This window comes from Sparus aurata, chromosome 11 (assembly GCF_900880675.1).
Source record: "Sparus aurata chromosome 11, fSpaAur1.1, whole genome shotgun sequence".
Classification (NCBI taxonomy): domain Eukaryota; kingdom Metazoa; phylum Chordata; class Actinopteri; order Spariformes; family Sparidae; genus Sparus; species Sparus aurata.
Window position 1 is genome coordinate 16641764 of NC_044197.1, and position 18979 is coordinate 16660742.

An 18979-nucleotide genomic window follows, 5' to 3' on the forward strand; every position below is an offset into this window, starting at 1 on the left:
ATGATGTTGAGGGATGGATGCAGAAAGACAATGTCCCCGCATGATTCATTGTATTATCGTTGCAACCACAGATCTTATTGTATGCCAACTCTTTTCATCTGTCGCAAGTCTACCGGGAGACAAACAAAAACCTGCAGCGCAACAAGACAAGGCTCTTCCTAAATAAGGACCTTTGTATAAAAACATCCAGATGTGTAGTGCAAATCAGCTTGCGAGTGATTCCTAGAATACAACAAACATAAATGTATTTGCTCCTTGGGGACAAATACCGCTCAGAGTCACACAGAGTCTGAATAAGCACTTTGTTCCCTGCTCTCCTGTTTTATGTCTCTTACGCTGTTCCCACGCCAAGCAGCGCTCAACATCATCCCAGCCAAAAGATGGACCTCATGGGAAATGATGTTCTGGAAAATTTGTACGTTCATGGAGGAAATAACTATGATTCCTAACATGTTAAGACTGCGGAAATGTACTTTAAAATACTTTAAACTTTAAAGTATTTGCAATAATCCAAAATTAATCTATAAACAACTTCGAGATACGTACTCTTCTGTGGCACGTTTCTTGCTGCCGCTGTGGTATATGGGATGAAGCAGGGATAAGGGAAAGAAAAAGTTGGAGCTGCCACAAACATTTGTTTATAAATAACAGAGCACACAGAGGAGCCATAAAAAAGCAAAGTGCGGTTGTAAACAAAAAAGGACTGAAGCAAGTGCACAGACATCTGTAGAGCCAACCTGCTGTGACGGGGCTGCTGAGTCTTGATGTGACAGGAAGGAAATCTAACGTCAACAACACGGCAGTCTGTGATATGTGTGTGATGCATGTAGTGGATGTTACATCACACGGATAGAAAAAGCTTTACAGCTTAGGAATATAAACATTTCAAGAGTTTGCACATACGGCTTCAGCTAGTCAGCAGAGAACAATATTATTGATCCGTATTGTGTATGTATCGGCATGAAGTACATTCATACGTTATTTTGCTCTATACATCTTTCCTATGTGATTCCAGTTACAGGTAAACATGTTTAGATACTACACTCTGATGATAGAATTTATTGTTCAACTCTAAACCGTCCTGCTGTAGCTGGAAGTTTAGTTTTACATCAACATCTGGACCTGAAAGGACCAACATCTGGTGCTGATAGTTTCTCTAGATTTTTCAGAAGTCTGTCACAACTGTAAGGATGGCGATGACTGATAGTTAACAGCTTCTTGTTGCCGATACCTGATTTCACGTTTTTGCATTTTAAAAATAAGTTCCTAACCTTTGTCTTATGCACACCTGAGGGTAAGAAAGGCAAAGATGTGGAGAGCAAAGACGGATGATGGTTGATTGTTGAGTCTCATTCTGATACCGATAAAGGCGGAATAAGTCAGAATATCGGGGCGAAGAATGACCCAAAGTGTCCCTATTTGACAACATCGGAAAGAGACTAAACAATCAACTATCTCCCTCCAGAACTGCCTTAAGTACAATCCAAGTGAAATAAGAGATGAAATAAATAAAATACATTTTTCATCAAGATTTGTAGACATTTCCCCTCCTCTTGCCGAACATGTAGTGCCATCTGTGATTTGTTTTTCCTCAACCCTGCCAGGTGCAGCTGTACCAGAGTGTGTAGATGCTGTGATGAAAACATTTTGACAATGACAATGTCATTTGCTTCATTTATCGGCTACACTTTCATTATTGGGCCAAATTCATCTGTCCAGTATTGTGCTTCCCTGACAACAACACCTTATATCACATTTAAGTGTGTAAGTTGCACAGGAGTTTGGTAACTTTGTGTGTAAGCTACACATTTCCCTTGAATCCTCTGTTGTTCCCAGTGTCCTATCATCACTTTGCATCACCTTGCCCTGAAGCATCACTAGCAGATGAGGACAGCCGCAGATAAGTTGAGGCAGAGCAGAGGCACTTTCACAGTGCAGACCCCCCCCCCCCCCCCCGCCTTACCTTCTGATAAGCCAGCTGCAGATAGTTGTAGGGGATCCTCCTGTGGAAGTCCTGCAATACATCCTCGCTCACTTTGTGCACGGACTGCGAGCCGAGCTTCTCCTCGATGCATCTGTTCATACACGCCGCTCTCTGGAGCACCGCGTCGGAGAAGCGCAGGTCCATGAAGGTCTCATCAAACGGATGCTGGTCCTGGCACGTCAGCCGGCACCGGACTCTGGTACGGCGGACCTCCGCGTAGCTGCTGAGCGCTCCCTCCATGTAGCGCACCACATTGTGATAGTCGCTGTTGTAAAACGCCTGCACGGCGTTGTCGTACAACAGGTCGTAAGGCTCCAGGAAGGCTGTGGAGGTGGACAACGCGGCGGCGAGCAGGACTACTGACGAGATAGCAGCCGGTGAGAAGTTTGTATCCATCCTCTGAGCTCGGTGGAGACGGCGGGGAGCGAGAGGCGGAGAGCAGACTGTCAGTCACGAGCCTCGTTACAGAGTCACTTTAAAGCTCCTCACGGAGAAGACACCCGGGACGGCATCGGAGCAGGGCGGAAATCATGTTGCTTCAGTCGGGGACACACATTTTGTTATGACCCCCCTCTGGCTCCGCTGACTCCGCCCCTCCGAGGAATGAATGAGCCGAAAACAATCACAGCTCGCGCTCCTTCAGGCTCCTCGAGGAGCCCAGCGCGCGGACTCACGGGCTCCCTCAATGGAGACACAAACAGCGAGGATAATCCAATATGTTTATATAATGTGATACATTCAGCACAACTGAGGGGAGATGTGCTTTTATTCAACCCTCATGTAACGTTTGATACCATTTTATGTTTTTAACTTTTTTTTGGTAATTTTGTCTGTTTTACTTTATGTTGCATGAATTCTGACAAAGATGCTCAGCTCATATAATATCTCCGTGAAACACTGTGTACATTAGAGACAGAAATGCGCATATCATGAATCATTAAAACCCATCCAAACTATTTGTCTCCATCCCTCTGTCATTACAGCACAACGACCTTGATCCCATGTTATCAGGCTTTCACTCTGTGGTCCTGGATGAGTGTCATTTATACTATTTTTCACTTGACAGGGCAATTTACATGTATTTTGGCCCATATTAAATACATGCGATTTCCCTCGTATCCTATAGGGGACTTTACTCACGATAAAACTTCACCCTCATGCATCTCATGAAAGACCACATTGCATTAGTACAAAAAATGTTCCCCATCAAAGACTGTCAAAAAAAAATAAAAAAAAATACCGTATGTTAAGAAAAACCCCTGGTATTTAGAGGGTTAAACAATGAATGAATGTAGTTATTATCAGGAATTGGTGGTTGAGAAAAAAAGTGACTGCAGGATTCTCTTCACAAAACTTGCAGCAATAGATTAAATCAAAATATGACAATTTGAAGCCATTTTGATGACAGACTTTTAATGATCTATGTAGTCATTTAATTAAATACAATGTAGGAAGCCATCTTAAATAAGTAGCAGTATAAAGTATAGTAGGTCTATTCATTAATTTGTACCGTCCCTGTTAAACAAACCAATATATAGGCTAATGATTTTGTTTATTTATTTTTGGTCCCAGAAAAAGCAAACTCAAATAATCCGATTGAACATTTGTACACAGACAAGGTGGACTAATCAAAGGCAGTTTAAATGACTGTGTTGCTTAAGAGACATGAGATGATTACAGTCAGTTATGATGAGATCTGTCCATGTAAAATTACCTGCTGTCCTGATTTCCCGAAGTTTCTCTTGTGTTCGGGGTTCAGTGTGAGGATAGGACTCAGTCAGGAACCGTCCACTTAAAGGAGACTGTCTCCCTCTGGAGGGATCTTCAGTGTAGAGCAGCTCCATCACAGGACTGCTTTAAAATTCAGCTCAAATAAATGAATAATTAATCATTAACACACAGCTTCTATTTGAACTGATCTGTAAATGTAGGCAGATCTCATGTGGAAACGCTTCCAGGTATTTGTTTTAATCTTCATTATTTCTGTGAAGTTTAAAGTCTGCAGGGAAACCGTTAAATACTCTTTACTGACATCCTGAATAGTCAAAGTCAGAATTTTAATATTTACAATATAAATGAGATAATAATACAAACTCAGAAATATTAATTTTCCATAACTGAATAAACAAGCTGTTCTCAGAGGAAGATAAGGTCCCAGAACACTGTTTGAAGCTAGAAAGGTGGCAGGGTCCGCCACATGTAAATGAAGTGAAACAGTATGAAATCTTGTCCTCCATGGATGTAAATAATACTGAGGAAAGACGCTGGTCCATTAAAAATGTGGTTGTGATTCATTAAAGCTCACAGGCTGAGCTTATTAAATACTCCCTAATGTTTTCCTGTACTTCTTATGTAAGAGATCTCTTTCTGTTTCTGTTTCAATCAATGTATTGTGGACGGACAGACTTATTCGAAAAACCTGAAATGTAGTAGGTAATGGAACAAAATTTAAAAACCTGGAGTTATCAAAGCATTTTTTGAGGTTTACTTTACTCAGATACAGAAATGATCCAAAGGAGAACAACTGTGACTGTTAAAAAGCCACACTCACAAGAAAACAGATGACTTATGATGTCGGTGTGGTAAATATCAACACAGTTCCACTGAAACACTGAGGTCACTTCTTCCAACAGCTTGGATGCTGTTCCACTAGTGTACTTCTCTTCTTCTCAACAGAATGTGAAAGTCATCTATCAAGTATTAATCTACTTTGAGGATTAGGTGTGAGGGAATACGGTTGAAAACACTTGGGATTTTTCTCCCATGTGAGGTAATGCTCTCACTACAGTGACTGTTGACTGTAAAAGGTTTTTCCTCTCCTAACAGTCAGTTGTTGTCCATGGCAGCAGCCTTGATAACAGAAGTCAGTAAACACAGTATTTAGGGTAAAACGACAGCAGATATGAAAGGAAGGAAACTATTTGAGTGTCAGGAAAGAGCTAATTAGGCTACTGGAGCACCGTCCGCCTTTTTAGGGCAACAGGATCCTCTGCGTCACAAAAACAGCAGCGTAGATTTGTTTTCTCTGTCAGTGACTAAATGCATTCATACAAGTACCATACTCAAGAGTATGTTGAGGTCACTTTATGCTTTTTGTTTACTTCACTACTACAGCACATTCTGGAGGGAAATCCATTTATTTTACAGCTTTCATTACTAGTTATTTTGCAGATCGATATAATTGATGAAAAAATATAATACAATATATAAATCATCATGTATTTTCATAGATTAAGCTATACCCGGCACAATATAAAGGTCTAATGAACCCCACCAACATTTAAGAGATGCGTGCACATGAATGCATCAGTGATTACATACATTTTCCATCCTTTTCGTGGTACTTCTGGAATATTTTGATGCTAAAACATGATTCTCTAGTTCTACTTTTGAGATTTGAACGCGTGATTTACAGTAAGCCCCTACTTTTACTTTCTACCATTACACTGCTCATAAAGCATGAGAATATATATGACTTCAAGCTGCAGCAGGGGCGTCAACATGTGAATATGAAGTGTAACTTATCTAAGAAGGCGTCGTTAATCCTGAGCGATGTGTAGACTGAGACAAAATCATATTTTATCATATCGTAGATAGAAAAACTTAATTTGTATCAGAAGCCACTATAGCTTGAATGTAAGAAACATGTTTCAAATAGGAACTGACTGAACATAATGGGACAATTAGTGAAACTAACATTACACTATTAGTTAGGGTTTCTGTCATGTGTTTTGTTGTATATGTGTATATATATATATATATCACAAAATGTGAACCTGGACAGAAGGTGAACAGCATCCTCCTGTTGCATTACATCATGTTTTGAACAAAATCATCACAAATATTAGTTTGTATAGTTTGGCTGTAGTCAGGACAACAGAACAAACATGCTTTGGACTATAAAAAACACCTTTCGTTTTCTAATTTAATGTCTTTTAAAATGGTCATACATATTTCAAACCGTTGCAAAAATAATACAAACAACCAAATGACTTGATAATTCAACAAAAAAAATCAAAACTTCAGTCATATAATTAACAACATACACACAAACAAATCTATATGAACGCTAGTGTGAAACTGAAGAGGCGACGGCCCAGCGTAAAAGTACAGAAAACTTGTTACAGAGGGTTCAAATTTTATGTTTACACTGTAAACTATCATTATTAAACACGTGCTCTTCATTGCTACCTGTGAAAAATAAAAATGTATAATTTCATATTTATTTACATTTAAAGAGCCTGACAAAGGTCATTGTGTGTAAACTGCAGTCATTTAACAGTTGACTCCTTATGATTTGCATTTCTCTGAATGGAAAATAACAGCTGACAGCAGCAGTAATCGCTGCTGTAACTGAAGGCACCGACAAAACAGACAAAACAGACAAACAAACAAACACAAGTATTGGACTGAAAACAAACAGGCGTAAAAACGAGACTTGAAGTCTTCTCACACAGTCTGATCTGTTGTGTAATCTTGATGCTGTTTACTGTCTGATGCTACTGATGTTCTGTATGTAGTATTTAGAATCCTGCAGAGGGACATTTCCTGCTCCAGTCTGTTTGTTATCGAGGCCTTTTTCTGGTTCCTCCCCAGCTTCCCCCTCCGCTACACGTAGTTGGACGTTTGGCTGCTATTGGGGAAGAGGTGGTTTGCACTTATCGACTCGCTCGATCTTGACTGCCCGCACCTCCGACAGGTGAGGAAAGCACCCCCAGCCATGGAGAGGACGCCGCCTGCCCAGCTGACGAACACCGCCTTACCAAACTCAGAGCTGCAGAGAAAACACACACATTTAAATTAATTTATGTACAGAACAGATGCTTACATTATCCAGTGTGTACATGTGTGTTTTTGTGTGTGTGTTTGTGTGTGTGTGTGTCTGTACCTTTGCAGGTGATGAGATGCATGGAAGTTCTCAACAATCATCGTGACATACCAGGAGGTGATGATGGTGGTCAGCAAACCTGAACAGGGAAACACATCATCACAGAAGTGTTCATTTAAATCCTGCTTATCTTTCATTAAGACAACAATTCTGTAAATGTTGTGTATTGTACAGTTTTCTTGTAGTTTTAGGGGTTGATCGATGGAGGAAAAACAGAGGTTAAAGGAACAGGTCACCCAAAGGGGAAAATTCAGTCATCATCTTCTCACCCTCGAGTCATTTTATGTTTTTATTCTGTCTGTTATGTTTTAAAACACGCCCCCATCTCCTTCAGTTGCTTAGGAGAATGCTGCAACTCTGTTTGGATGTGAAGCTTCAGAAATTTTTTGTGGATCCAACTTTCCGTAAGCATGATGATGAGTAGATACTGAATTCATTCAGATTTTGGGGTGAATTTGACTATTAAGTTAGTTTTTAAAATTGTTCTTAGTTATTCTTGTTATTGGTTCAGACAGCTCATTTAGGTTGTTTTTTCAATGAAATCTTTTGCAGGATTGTATGGGGAGTGCAATTCGTGATTGTATCATCTTATCTGTTGTTATTATCTTATCTATCTTCGCTTGTTTGTCTATAACTTAAAGTTATAGCTTACGCGCCTTAAAGAAGTGTTGAATCTCAACGAGGCTTTTCGAAATTTGATAAAGAGTCTGAACACACCTGAAATCATGAACATGATTCCTCCGATCATAGCTGTTGTGGCTTTGCTCCCAGGCTTGCTGTCCATGAAGTGAGTGCACTTCATTCCTATTGTGGAGACCAACACAGCCACGATGGAGAGGAGGATGCCGAGTATCATCACAGCCCGGGTAGCCTGGACCTCAGCTAGAGACAGAGGTGGAAATGTTAGTGAGAGTGAAGTTATTAATGAATTATTACACATGTTGCTTAAGTCTGTAACTGAATGTAGCCTATTGCAAATGCACATTTTTTTTGTTTACAGCAGAAAATGATAAACAACAACAAAACGCTTTTTTTTTTTTTTCAACTCAATATAATTAAAGAGTCGCAGCAGAATTGAAAACACATCCCTGTATATGAAGACCAGGCCGGTGTCATAATATCTGATGAGGTTATACAACCAAGACGCACTTCTGGTGTAATTATAGTAACTTAATGTCAGTGGAAGGTATCTCAACAGGCAGGGTCTGGTGTTTCAGAGGAGATCCAGATGTGATTAAAAAAAAAACCCACTTACTTGCCAGCTTGAAGAGGGACTCGTAAGATTCACAGATTGTTTTCTCGTTAGAGCTGCAGGTCTCCCACAAGCCCTCATATATGTGGTAAGAATTTCCCTGTGTCTGCTTCTTCCACTCAACCATGAACGTAGCGGCAACGGTAGCACCGAGGCCGACCAGTGCCAGGAGGAACCCGAAAAGCTGCAGTCCGGAGCTGGCCATCGTGTCCAGAGAGGAAGAGCAGGGAGAGATCAGCCGACTCCAAAGAAAACAGTCACAGAAAACAGGCAACTTGTTCGGAGAGGTGACCAGGAAAAAATTAAATAAAGACAAAAAATAAACGATCAGAAGGGGTTGAGGTAAACAGCCAAAGTGATCTTCCTGTTAATGGGTCTCCAGCTCTTCACACCGTTGAGCGCGCGCTCCGCTGCAGCCTCTATTTAAAGGCGCGTGACGCATGTGAGGTCTCTACTCCACCTGCGGAGGATGATGGGAAGAAGGACGTCTTATCATGACGGAATAACAACTTACGGTCAATACAGACCATTAAAAAGAAACAGAGCAATAACATAGAAATATGAATGTACAGAACGGACATCCAACACAATGTTCTCGCTCAAAATAATGGATAAAATGACATACATAGGCACACACACACACACACACACACACACACACAAACGACATACACGACACACGACATATGAATTCATTCATCTCTTAGAACCTAGTTATGATTTACAGCTGAGGAAGCTGGAACACAAATTCACAGGTTAAACCAGACTGAGACTAAAAGCACAATTATCCAATCACAGGCATCTTACATCCTCAAGTCAAACATAATATGTGGGAAGGGCGTCCACATCTTATAAAGAACCTCAACTTTACTTCTCATTATTTGAGTATGTCTTTCCAATGCCAGGCTGCAAGACATCGTAATAATCCAGGGACTAGTGTTAGGTCCTATATTGCCTGTAACAAATGTGCATTTTAGAGCGATCTATATAACACGAGAGAGGACCCCAGGTCACATACGTCATGGATAACCCAGAAAAAGTCTAAATTTAGGGGTCGATCGATATGCGGCTTTTTTAGGGCCAGTACCGATTATTAGAAATCAAGGAGACTGAACACCGATATTTTGGACCGATATGCATTTGCAGTAAAACAAAATTCTTTTGGTCAAAATTTCCAATGACCAATGATGAAATTAACCTAAATACAATTACCAAGAGAGCTGTTCTTCAGTACAATTTCCAGGTACTTTACTTGAGTATTTCCATTTTCTGCTACGCTTCCATCCAATCCATCCATTGTAAGTAACCGCTTTATCCCTTTATGGGGTCACGGGTTTTTTTGCTGGAGCCAATACCAGCTGTCTCTGGGCGAGGGCAGGGTACACCAGCTCATCGCATATGCTTCCTCTCCACCAAATTTACTAGATAACTTCAGCTACTAGTCATCATCCAGTGCCGCTAATTATCCCTAAAGTAATTATTCCAATTATGGTTCTCGATCTAAAGGCAGTGTTAATCCAAGTTGCCATCAAAACTGTGTAACAAATACATTATGAAAATCAACAGTTAAGAATATACAGCATAAACAAAATTAACTGAGGCTATGAGCTCACTCTGTTAGTTTACCAAAGCCAAAATACAACTTTCTTAAAGGCACAGTATGTAATTTCTGCCGCCATGGGTCTCTCAGTCAAATCAAAACAAAAGACTCACGTAGCATGGGATTATGGGAGTTCACGTAATACTGTCGAGTTACACCCACAGGATGCATCAATCCAAACAATATGCAGTTGTTGCTGTACGCAGGTCAGTAATGGGCTGACAGAAAAAGGACTTCAAATTGAGAGACAAGACCGTTCCACGTTCCTAACAGCCAGCGTTGAGCATGGGGCATGTGCATAGGTGCTGAAATGATCAATTTTGTCCCCATCAGTTTATAAAAGCATCATTAGTTGCACCAAGAATACTAAAGGGGGATTATGTAACAATGGTTAGCAAGTCACATTTTGAGAAAACACACTTTGGTCGGTGGTCTGCAGGAATACAAACATGGCTTTGTAGTGAACGTACAGAATCAGAAGCTTTAATCATCACAGCTCTGTTCCTTTCAGGGCGGCTGCAAATGCGCTCGCTTGACCCACTTTGATCTGTGGCTGTGATATGACGTAAAATCTTCGCTATACCTACTAAAAATCATCCGTCAGAGTATGATGCAACAGTGTCTTTCTTTACATATTGAGTTTGAATTTAGATGTAACAGCAGCGGCAACCAAAAACGAAACAAACACGACAAAAACATCAGTAAAAGAAGAGGTATTTCTCCCAAAGGATCACATGCTCAATTGTCATTCCTTTGCTCAGCAATTAACAGCAACAAGCTCATGTTTATGTGAACAAACAGTCTTCATTTAACCCAGACAATTACCAAATTATTTGACCATATTTGGTGAAAGGGATGCCAGTTTGTAAACACTGAACACTGGATCAGTGTCCACCCTTTTCCGGAAATAGGTCTTCATCAAAACATTGCACGGTAATTAAAGTCATAGCCCCCATCTGAATCAGCCTAAGGCAGATCGTTTTGTATTCCTTCCTCACAAGCATTTAGTTTTTCACTCCCATTGTTTCATATCACTTTAGAGGTCCGCTCGGGTCAAACTTTATTTCCAGGGAATTCCTGTTGAACCAGATGGTTAGTGACAATATCAGGAAAAGTATACACATTTCCCTTTGATTCTTTAATCCTTTTGGTTATTGTGTAACAAAAAAATCAAGTTATAAAATTGCATAAAGAAAATATATAAAAAACTTTATCAAATCATGTGGCTGCTGTCAGAATAGAAACAGACTTCCTCTTATAATACTCTGGGGGCCAGAGGAATGTGTAGGTGAACTTACGATCATGTCACTTCTCTTTCCAGCAGACTGTCCTCCCACGTGAACATGCTGTTTGTAAATCAGCTGTGCTCTGCAACACACTCCTTTACATGTGTAACAACTGAGTCACATCCCACAATGACTTTCTGAGAAACAATAATGGTGTAATAATAATGGTAAAACAATCTGTGTATGTGCTGATCAACAAGTTTGCACTGTGTAAGTGACCACTTTTTTCTCATTGGGACTTGATGTTTACAAGATTTAAGCAAGGGTGGTCATCCTAAATATCTTAACAGCCCCTGCAATCAATAAAACAAATAATTGAACACGTTGGCTTTCCATCAACCTGCCTGCCTGCCTGCACTCTGGAGGGCTGGGTGGATGTATTGTTATTGCTATTAGCGAGTGAGTCACACAGAATGGAGGAGAAAGCAAAGTCAAAATCTCACAATGATAACATGACAGCTTGACAGCGGTGAGAAGGCTGCTAACAAAAGCCATTTTGTTGTTTATGTACATTATAATGTTTGTTGTTTTGTTTTGTTTTTTACATGTGAGTAAAACACGAGGTGACACTAGTTGGATACAGTTAGCCATGACAACAGCCTCAGTTGTTCAACAGCTAACTTAGTAGCACAAATCGCACAGCCCTTCAACAAAGAACAGAGCCGCTGCAATGGCAACAAATGTGCTCAGCGGCTAATGTTAGCACAAAGCACACAGCTTCTAAGCAAAGAACAGAGCTGCTGCAACAACAACAGATATGTTCAGCGGTTAACATTAGCACAAAGCACACACCTACAGCCGTAGGAAATAACTGTTGTGCTAGGCAGCCTTTTTGGACTGAGGTACTGAGGTATTCAGTTTATTCATGTATTTATTAAACCATGGAAGCTAAAGCTGGGCATACACTTCAGGATTTTGGAACTCACATTGTACGAGTAAATCGTCTGTGATGTTAAGCCAGAGCTCAGACGTTACAGATGTTACTGTTTAAAAACAGCCCGTCGGCCCCTACAGGCTGTCCTGTCTATTGACAAATAAAAGTTACTTTGAAAGCTCTGAGGTAGGTATTAGCAACAATGCTAACAAGGCAGAAGCATGCTGCCTTGATAATCTGTGCAATCCTGCATGCCGAAACCTACAAAAAAAGAGGTGCTGGTACATGTGTACACGAAGATGGCTCGGAAGACGTGGACAGTATGGCTTGTCCATTTTTCAGAGAGAACTGCAGGTAATCTATGTATGTATGCGTTGCCACTTGCCACACAGTGAGGAAAAACTGACGTTGGGGAATCGTCTCGTGGCCGTGCTTCAACTGTGCGAGCGCCTGCATCAGCCAACCAAAATTTCTGACATCAGTTCTCTCTCCAACCTGTTGCCTGTCATACTTAAGAGAGCTTGTGGAACATGAGAAACTAGACACTAATATATCTCGTTGCTGGCCTGCAAGGAGGTACAGGGCGGTCAGTCTCCCGCAGGTTTTTCAGCAACCTCACCAACTCCAACCTTAATAGGGTGATATTTGGCTTGTGTTACTTTGTTTGTTCCTGGCATGACAGACAATGTAACCAAAATGTGAGTTCTTGTTTGACGCTGTACAATGCTAATAAATCAACACAAAACTTTCATCATGATGGTGAATCATTTTTCCCCTCTGTGGGCATTATATGTTGCCTACTAAAATTAAATTAGGCCTTTGCACTTCCCTTTTAGTAACCAAAAAAAGCTGTTTCCCGTGATCCTCAGAATAGAAATGACGAGTTTGCAAAAAGAGGAAGAAGAGTGTATGTGGATGTACAAATTAGGTAGGACACTTTTTTATTTTCTTGGGTGATTCAAAACAGAGAAGGGGTCAGTGTGACTGTGATACTGATGCTTATTCAGCTGATACACCCACTCCCTATCGACAGTCATGTAGGGTAGGAGTCTATCTGCCCAAGATGAGGACATGTGGGAGTTAATTCACTGTGACACACACTTGCACACGGTGGACAGATGTTAGCATGCTAACAGGCTAAGCTAAGATTATGATCGTAGTGGGCATTGCTCCTGCTTGGCAGTTATTATCAAAATGGTAGCATGTTCTTGACTCACCTAATGGATACAGGAAATAACTAGAGAGCGAATAAAAAGTAAAAAAAAGCCCAAAACAAAACAAAACATTCTGACACTTAAATTTTGAAGAACCGCCTGTAGGTCACAGGCAGTGAAAATATCAAAACGTTATCACACACACAAAGACTGACCCTCCAAAACAAAGAAGGTAGTTTATCAAAAAACAGCAGGTTGAGATTGTTTCCATGTCTGGGCTTGTATGTGGATATGAAATATGAAATGACCAGAAAGTGATTATGTGGTATGTTGTTTTAGGTTGTCTTCCTGAAGTCCTTTGAGATCAGCTTTGAACTTTTAATTGTTTTCTGTTGAAGCTTTGCGGTCACCGTCTTGTTTTATGGCGGGGTGCTGTATCGGGGCAACAGCATTACTTCAATCTTTCAGGCGAATTTTTACACACTGAGCTGCAGATTTCAACATCCTTTGTGGTGTTCTCTGTAATATGCACGGCTTCTTGTATTTTCACAAGTGACCGAACCAGTGAGATGCCCCAGATCTGTTACAAGACACTTAACAAAGTCCCTTTCCAATTTTTACATCCCTCTTACAAAATTGACGTTCTGGAGATTTAAGCATGACTACATTACAACTTTCAGTTATGGTACATGCTTATTAGCGGACTTTCACATCAGGATAACGTCCTTCGGTGGACGGAAAAGAGGTGGCATTATTACAAACAAGGCTGCCAAATGGGTGACTGGAGTCTGTTGGGACATTTCAGGTCATATTAGTGGTGACCAAAACTGCTTTTTTTTCAGTAAGTTGGACCATATCTATCTTTTGAGGCCACCAAACCAGCTATTTTGAGCCAAACCTTGATGTTTTCCTAACCCTAACCAAGTGGTTTTTAGCGCCCAAACCTGAGCAGAGCATAATTACAGCTTACTGACAAGAGAAACATAGAAAATTGAACTTAAAGCAAACATGATGTTGCAAAATAATGTAATGTTAATTTTGAGCATACTCAAAGTTTTGTATTTTGGTTTTGGAGGAACGTACCTAGCGAACGTTTATTCTGGCAATTGCGTTGTCTTGTCATTTGAATGCCATGAAGTGCTGTTCCACTGTCAAATGCATTTAAGAACAGTGACATGAATAAATTCCTTTACTTCAGCTACAGTCGTAAAATCTGGATTTTTCATTAAGATGTCATCAAATGTCAGACGCTTTGTTTGACGATAGGTAACTCAGGACCGAGGTTACTCTGGGAGTTTCCTGACGGAGAAAGTCCTTTACTTGATGCTAATGTAACTGCTATCTGCTGCCAGCTATAGCTGCTGTTAGGTAGTTAGCCCGGTTAGCCGTCCACCTCGGCATTCCCTGTCATCAAACAGACCTCTGTCGGTCTTGGAGGCAGTGTCCCGGTGATGGTCTCAGACCATGTCAAAATTGACTTGAATGGGGCGCTGTTTAGCTCAGTTGGTAGAGCAGGCATCCAACGTGCAGAGGCTTCGTCCTCGCTGCGGCGGCCCTGGGTTGAGTCCCGGCCTGGGTGCCGTTTGCCGCGTGTCACTCCCCCTCTCTTTCATCCTGTTTCCTATCATATCTTCAGCTGTTCTGTCAATAAAGCAGATAAAGAGCAAAAAAAAAAGATATTATAAAAATATGACAATAATGACAATAGTTAGGCTTTAAATGAGGTCAGGTGTATCGCCCGTACAGGGCTCCTGTAAGAGATCACAAAGTCACCAGGTGAGAGTTCAACTTCTTGACATCTTGTTCAACATGCAATTCTCATTATGTGCAAATAAAATAATCATACTCTCTAATTCAATGATAAACCAAGAGCTCCAAAAATGTATCACACACAGACTACAAGTACATTAAGAGGTTGATTATACAAGCTCCTCTCTAGTGTACAGTTAATACAATTCGTCATCATAATTCACTGTTAAAATGACTTTTCCAGCACAAGGGGAAAAGGTTAGAGGTCCAGTCATTCTCCTGGTCCGACTCTGTGCCAGCTGGCTGTGTGTGACTTCCTGTATGTGAAGTCTGTCAGCCTGTAAGTGCGGTCTAATGTTCTCCATCATCGCACAATTAGTGGAAGCCGACATGGAGGGGAGCTACTGTACAGTTTAATCGCAGTTCTGGGAATAGTTTTGAGCCATTTAGAGCCAATTATGCTCCAATATTTATTTAAGTTGCGTGGCTGAGTGGAGAGGACGGAATCGAAAGTAGGTTAAAGTCATGTGCCTTTCCATAATGTCACGCCCTAATGACTCAAGTCCGCGACAAGAGACTGGACTGTTTTACACTGCACAAAAATAAATACCACCTCTGAGAGGGGACAGCACCTGCTAATGCTACAACATGATGGGATTATCAACAGGCTTCTTCAGCACTGAACAAACAAAACAGAGGAAGGAAAAACCAACCCCATTTTCTCAGGTAGCAAGGTGTTGATGAAGAGGCCTCTCACACTGGTTAATACGTGAGGAAGGTGCCATCTAGTGGCTCCTCTGAGCAGGACAACCAGCAGAGGCAGGGGACACTGAGGACACGCTGAGACACCTGTAACAATCCCTGCTTCTGACTGTGGAGTCTTTGTAGCACTGAAGATCAGAAAAACTCAGTACAGTCACATCGACCTGCAGGATTACAGAAAGCTGTAAACGTATAAATACGTTAATGTATTTATAATGTATTTAATGATATTTGCTCATAGTATTTATCCACCTTGGCTTATTGACAGTACTTATACTGCATTACTAAACTGGTGTACAAACGAAAATTAGTAAATTAAAGTGTAACAATCCAATACACAACTACAGACCTGCTGGCACTGAACACCTGACTGCAGTTCAAATTGTGTAAGAAAGGCTTTGATTGTAACTCTAATCCTTGGATCAGAATTATTCTTAAGTTCTTGATATTGTATTAAGTCATTCTCACTGAACACTGATTTCACATGATAAGGCACAACACCCTGTGGCCTCAGGTGGCGTCTGGGAGGACTAAAGATTGACACCCAGGAAGTCTCTCTCACGAAAAGAAGGTTTGACTGGTCAAAACCAGCTGTTACATATATCATCAGCAATGGCTGTTAGTGATAATTTAGGTGTTTCAAGGTGTACATGCAGTCCATTATACATGTGCTTTTCCTGCAAAGTCACACTGCCTGCTGTGAGGAAGGTCAAAATACAACTGGGCAAGTTGTGTTTGTAGTTCAACATTTAGCATGCTTGCTGGCTGGGATTTCACTCACTTCGGACAGGCGCTGATAAGAAATCTTTCACTGAAAGAATGTTAAAATTAGCCTACAAACTCCCCAGAGGGTAGACAATCTCCTCAGTGGGAGAGGAAAATGCTGTCAGGCCCACAGCAAGCACCAGAAATCAGGATTCATTCTGTGTGACACAGCTTTTCCTTTTTTTTTTTTTTAACAAAGTCAATGCAACATGTACAAAAACAGATATTCAGCAGCTCAGTGCTGCCCCCCAAACACACTTCCATTGAAATCACTGGTTTTGCTACACATACAGTAGATGGGCTCCTTAAAGGTGCACTATGTCGTTTTGGGGAGGACATTTTAATCAGAAGAGAACAATCTTAATTTACTGATTTTTATTTATTAAAAAAACTAAATAACCAAACTGTCAAAGGACAACTCAGTATCTGTTTTACTTTGTTTATAGGTGGTAGATCCTGCCACCTTTCCAGCTTCAAACAATGTTCTTATTTTCCTCTGAGGACAGCTTGTTTATTCAGTTATGGGAAAAAAAGATATTTCTGAGTTTGTGTTATTACCTCATTAATATTGTACATATTGAAATGATTTAATATCTTGTTATATTGCTGATAAAGTTTATTAATTCTGTTTGGCTCTGATGCAGCGTGCTCTCTGCAGAGTAACTTAAGTAATCAGATGAATGTAGTGGAGTAAAAAGTACATGTTCGCCTCCACCAGTAACAGAGTGGAAGTATAAGGTAGCAGGAAATGGAAAGTATTCCCAACTCATCAGATACTGATGTTGTGAGATGGCGGCCGATGGGACCTACAATCCCAAAGCTTTGGTATTTGATGAGTTGGGACTGAGACAAAAAAAATCAACTTTCTTGAAAAAAATGACTTTAAAGTACAGTACTTGAATAAATGTATGCAGTTACGTTCCATCTCTGCTCATTATGCACTGCTATCATTATTGTACAAAGCTTTTTTTAAAGTTAGCCTCATCAAATCTGTGTGGCACGTAATCGCTGCCAAGCAAGGACCCAGGACATGCTGCTTATTGTAAGATGATTCAGAAGCTTCTGTAGGAGGAGGCATTTTAACTTGTCACAGCAGATTTTCTGACTTAGTTAGAAAAGAAGATGTGTTACCAGTATTCGACAATGACACAGACACAAGTCATGTCAGTATGACAGTGAGTCAGCATGCACGATACTAGGGCCCTGAAACTGAAGCAGCCGAGTGGAACTCAGCCCTTGTTTATAAAAACATGCATGTATATATTTTACACCTGTGCTTTCCCTACTGTCAAAATGTAGTAACACACCTGTGTCCATGACTTAAAGTCAGGCAACCCGTCCCTCAGATGTCTGAAATCCCTGCAGTGAACTTTAATGTGAATAAACTAAGCTCTGTAATTAAAGGTCAGTGTAACGCTCCTGTATTAACGCTTCATGTTTTACCTGCGAATGTTCAATCGTATCAGTATCCTAAAATAAATTCAGTAGTACTCGCTCTTCTTGTGCAAGCTTAGACAACACACCTGTGGATTGCCTTGGCATGCCTACATGGGTGACTCCCTGCACAGATGGGCCTAGGTGGTGCTGCAAACCAGTTGGGTGTCATTCCTGCTACAGGCACAGCAGAGGAGCGCCCCTGGCCAAACGGCCTGCCTAATTTTTACAACTCGCGATGAGAATGTTTGCTCTTGTCCACATGCCAGCGTTCAGGAGCTGTCACCCTCGGCAGCCGCGTGTTAACCTTTAAAATATGTCAAAAACTCCTCGGAGACTGTGAGAGTCTTCGCTTTATTAGGCTCATATGTGAAGATCTGAACCCGTGTAGATTAATAACAGATAACACGACCTTAATGCATATATATGAGCAGGATATGATCTCTCACTTAGGTGTGGACTGACTTAAGGCTATTCTCTGGAGGCTAACGTTGGATTATGAGCTCTATTCTGCAAATGCAAAGTGGGTACATTTGAGTTTATGTCTCAGGGCAAAATCTGCTATTATAAGCATTTTCCACTTGTGAAAAGACAGTTTGTTGGCGAAGGCGTGGCAGCTGTGCTGATGCAACCCAGTGAGTGTAGGATTAATACCTGACACAGGGAGAGAGGATCAGTGCAGCTATGAAGTGCTCAGGAAATGTGGTGTTCAAATGACTTCTAAGCTTTGAATCTGGCACAGACAGGGAACGTATCAGACGCCGTATTCTTTGATTTTAATTCCTATTTCAATTTCACATTTCAATGTGGGGCTGTCTGCAATGATTCCCTCACGGCTGACAGTCGGTTTTGCCTCTCCTCTTGTGGCAGGGTTGGATCACAAGAAATAGTTATCTGACCACCTGTACCGGTTTTTCCTGAAGATGTGCCCCTGGGCTTCATCATGCAGGCTGACAGAGCTAAGGGAGAGAGGGAGGGAGGGGGGGAGGGACTTTTAAAAGTTAAAGATGACTGGAGCTTTTTTTTTTTTTCTTTTATGTCAAAGAGCGTGGAGGAAGCAAGTTTTTAATTTCTCTCTCTCAGGAGGATTTACATTCTGATACAGATCTGGATGGACAGAAACTAGCATGTAGAGGAGTGTTGTTGCTCTCCCCCTCCCTCTCCCTAAAGAAAGTGGGTGTGTCTTCTTGTCTCGACACGGCGCGCTGCACTTGATAGGCAGCCGCTGCCC

General features: G+C 41.0%; 2 protein-coding genes across 2 annotated transcripts in view; both read right to left on the reverse strand.

The window, feature by feature from the left end:
* p3h2 (prolyl 3-hydroxylase 2) overlaps positions 1-2652 on the reverse strand; it is a 65125-nt gene extending 62473 nt beyond the window's left edge. Inside the window, exon 1 of the mRNA XM_030434363.1 lies at positions 1964-2652. Coding sequence (XP_030290223.1) covers positions 1964-2380 — 417 coding nt within the window. The 5' untranslated portion in view covers positions 2381-2652. The remainder of the gene's footprint in view (positions 1-1963) is intronic.
* A 3223-nt stretch (positions 2653-5875) lies between these two features.
* On the reverse strand, positions 5876-8557 carry LOC115590970 (claudin-1). Its single transcript, XM_030432481.1, has 4 exons — positions 8128-8557; positions 7590-7754; positions 6873-6951; positions 5876-6758 (listed from the first exon to the last, which is right to left on the reverse strand). Exons 1-4 carry the CDS (start codon positions 8327-8329, stop codon positions 6593-6595), a joined length of 612 nt encoding a protein of 203 aa, XP_030288341.1. The 5' UTR covers positions 8330-8557; the 3' UTR covers positions 5876-6592.
* Positions 8558-18979: the final 10422 nt, after the last annotated feature.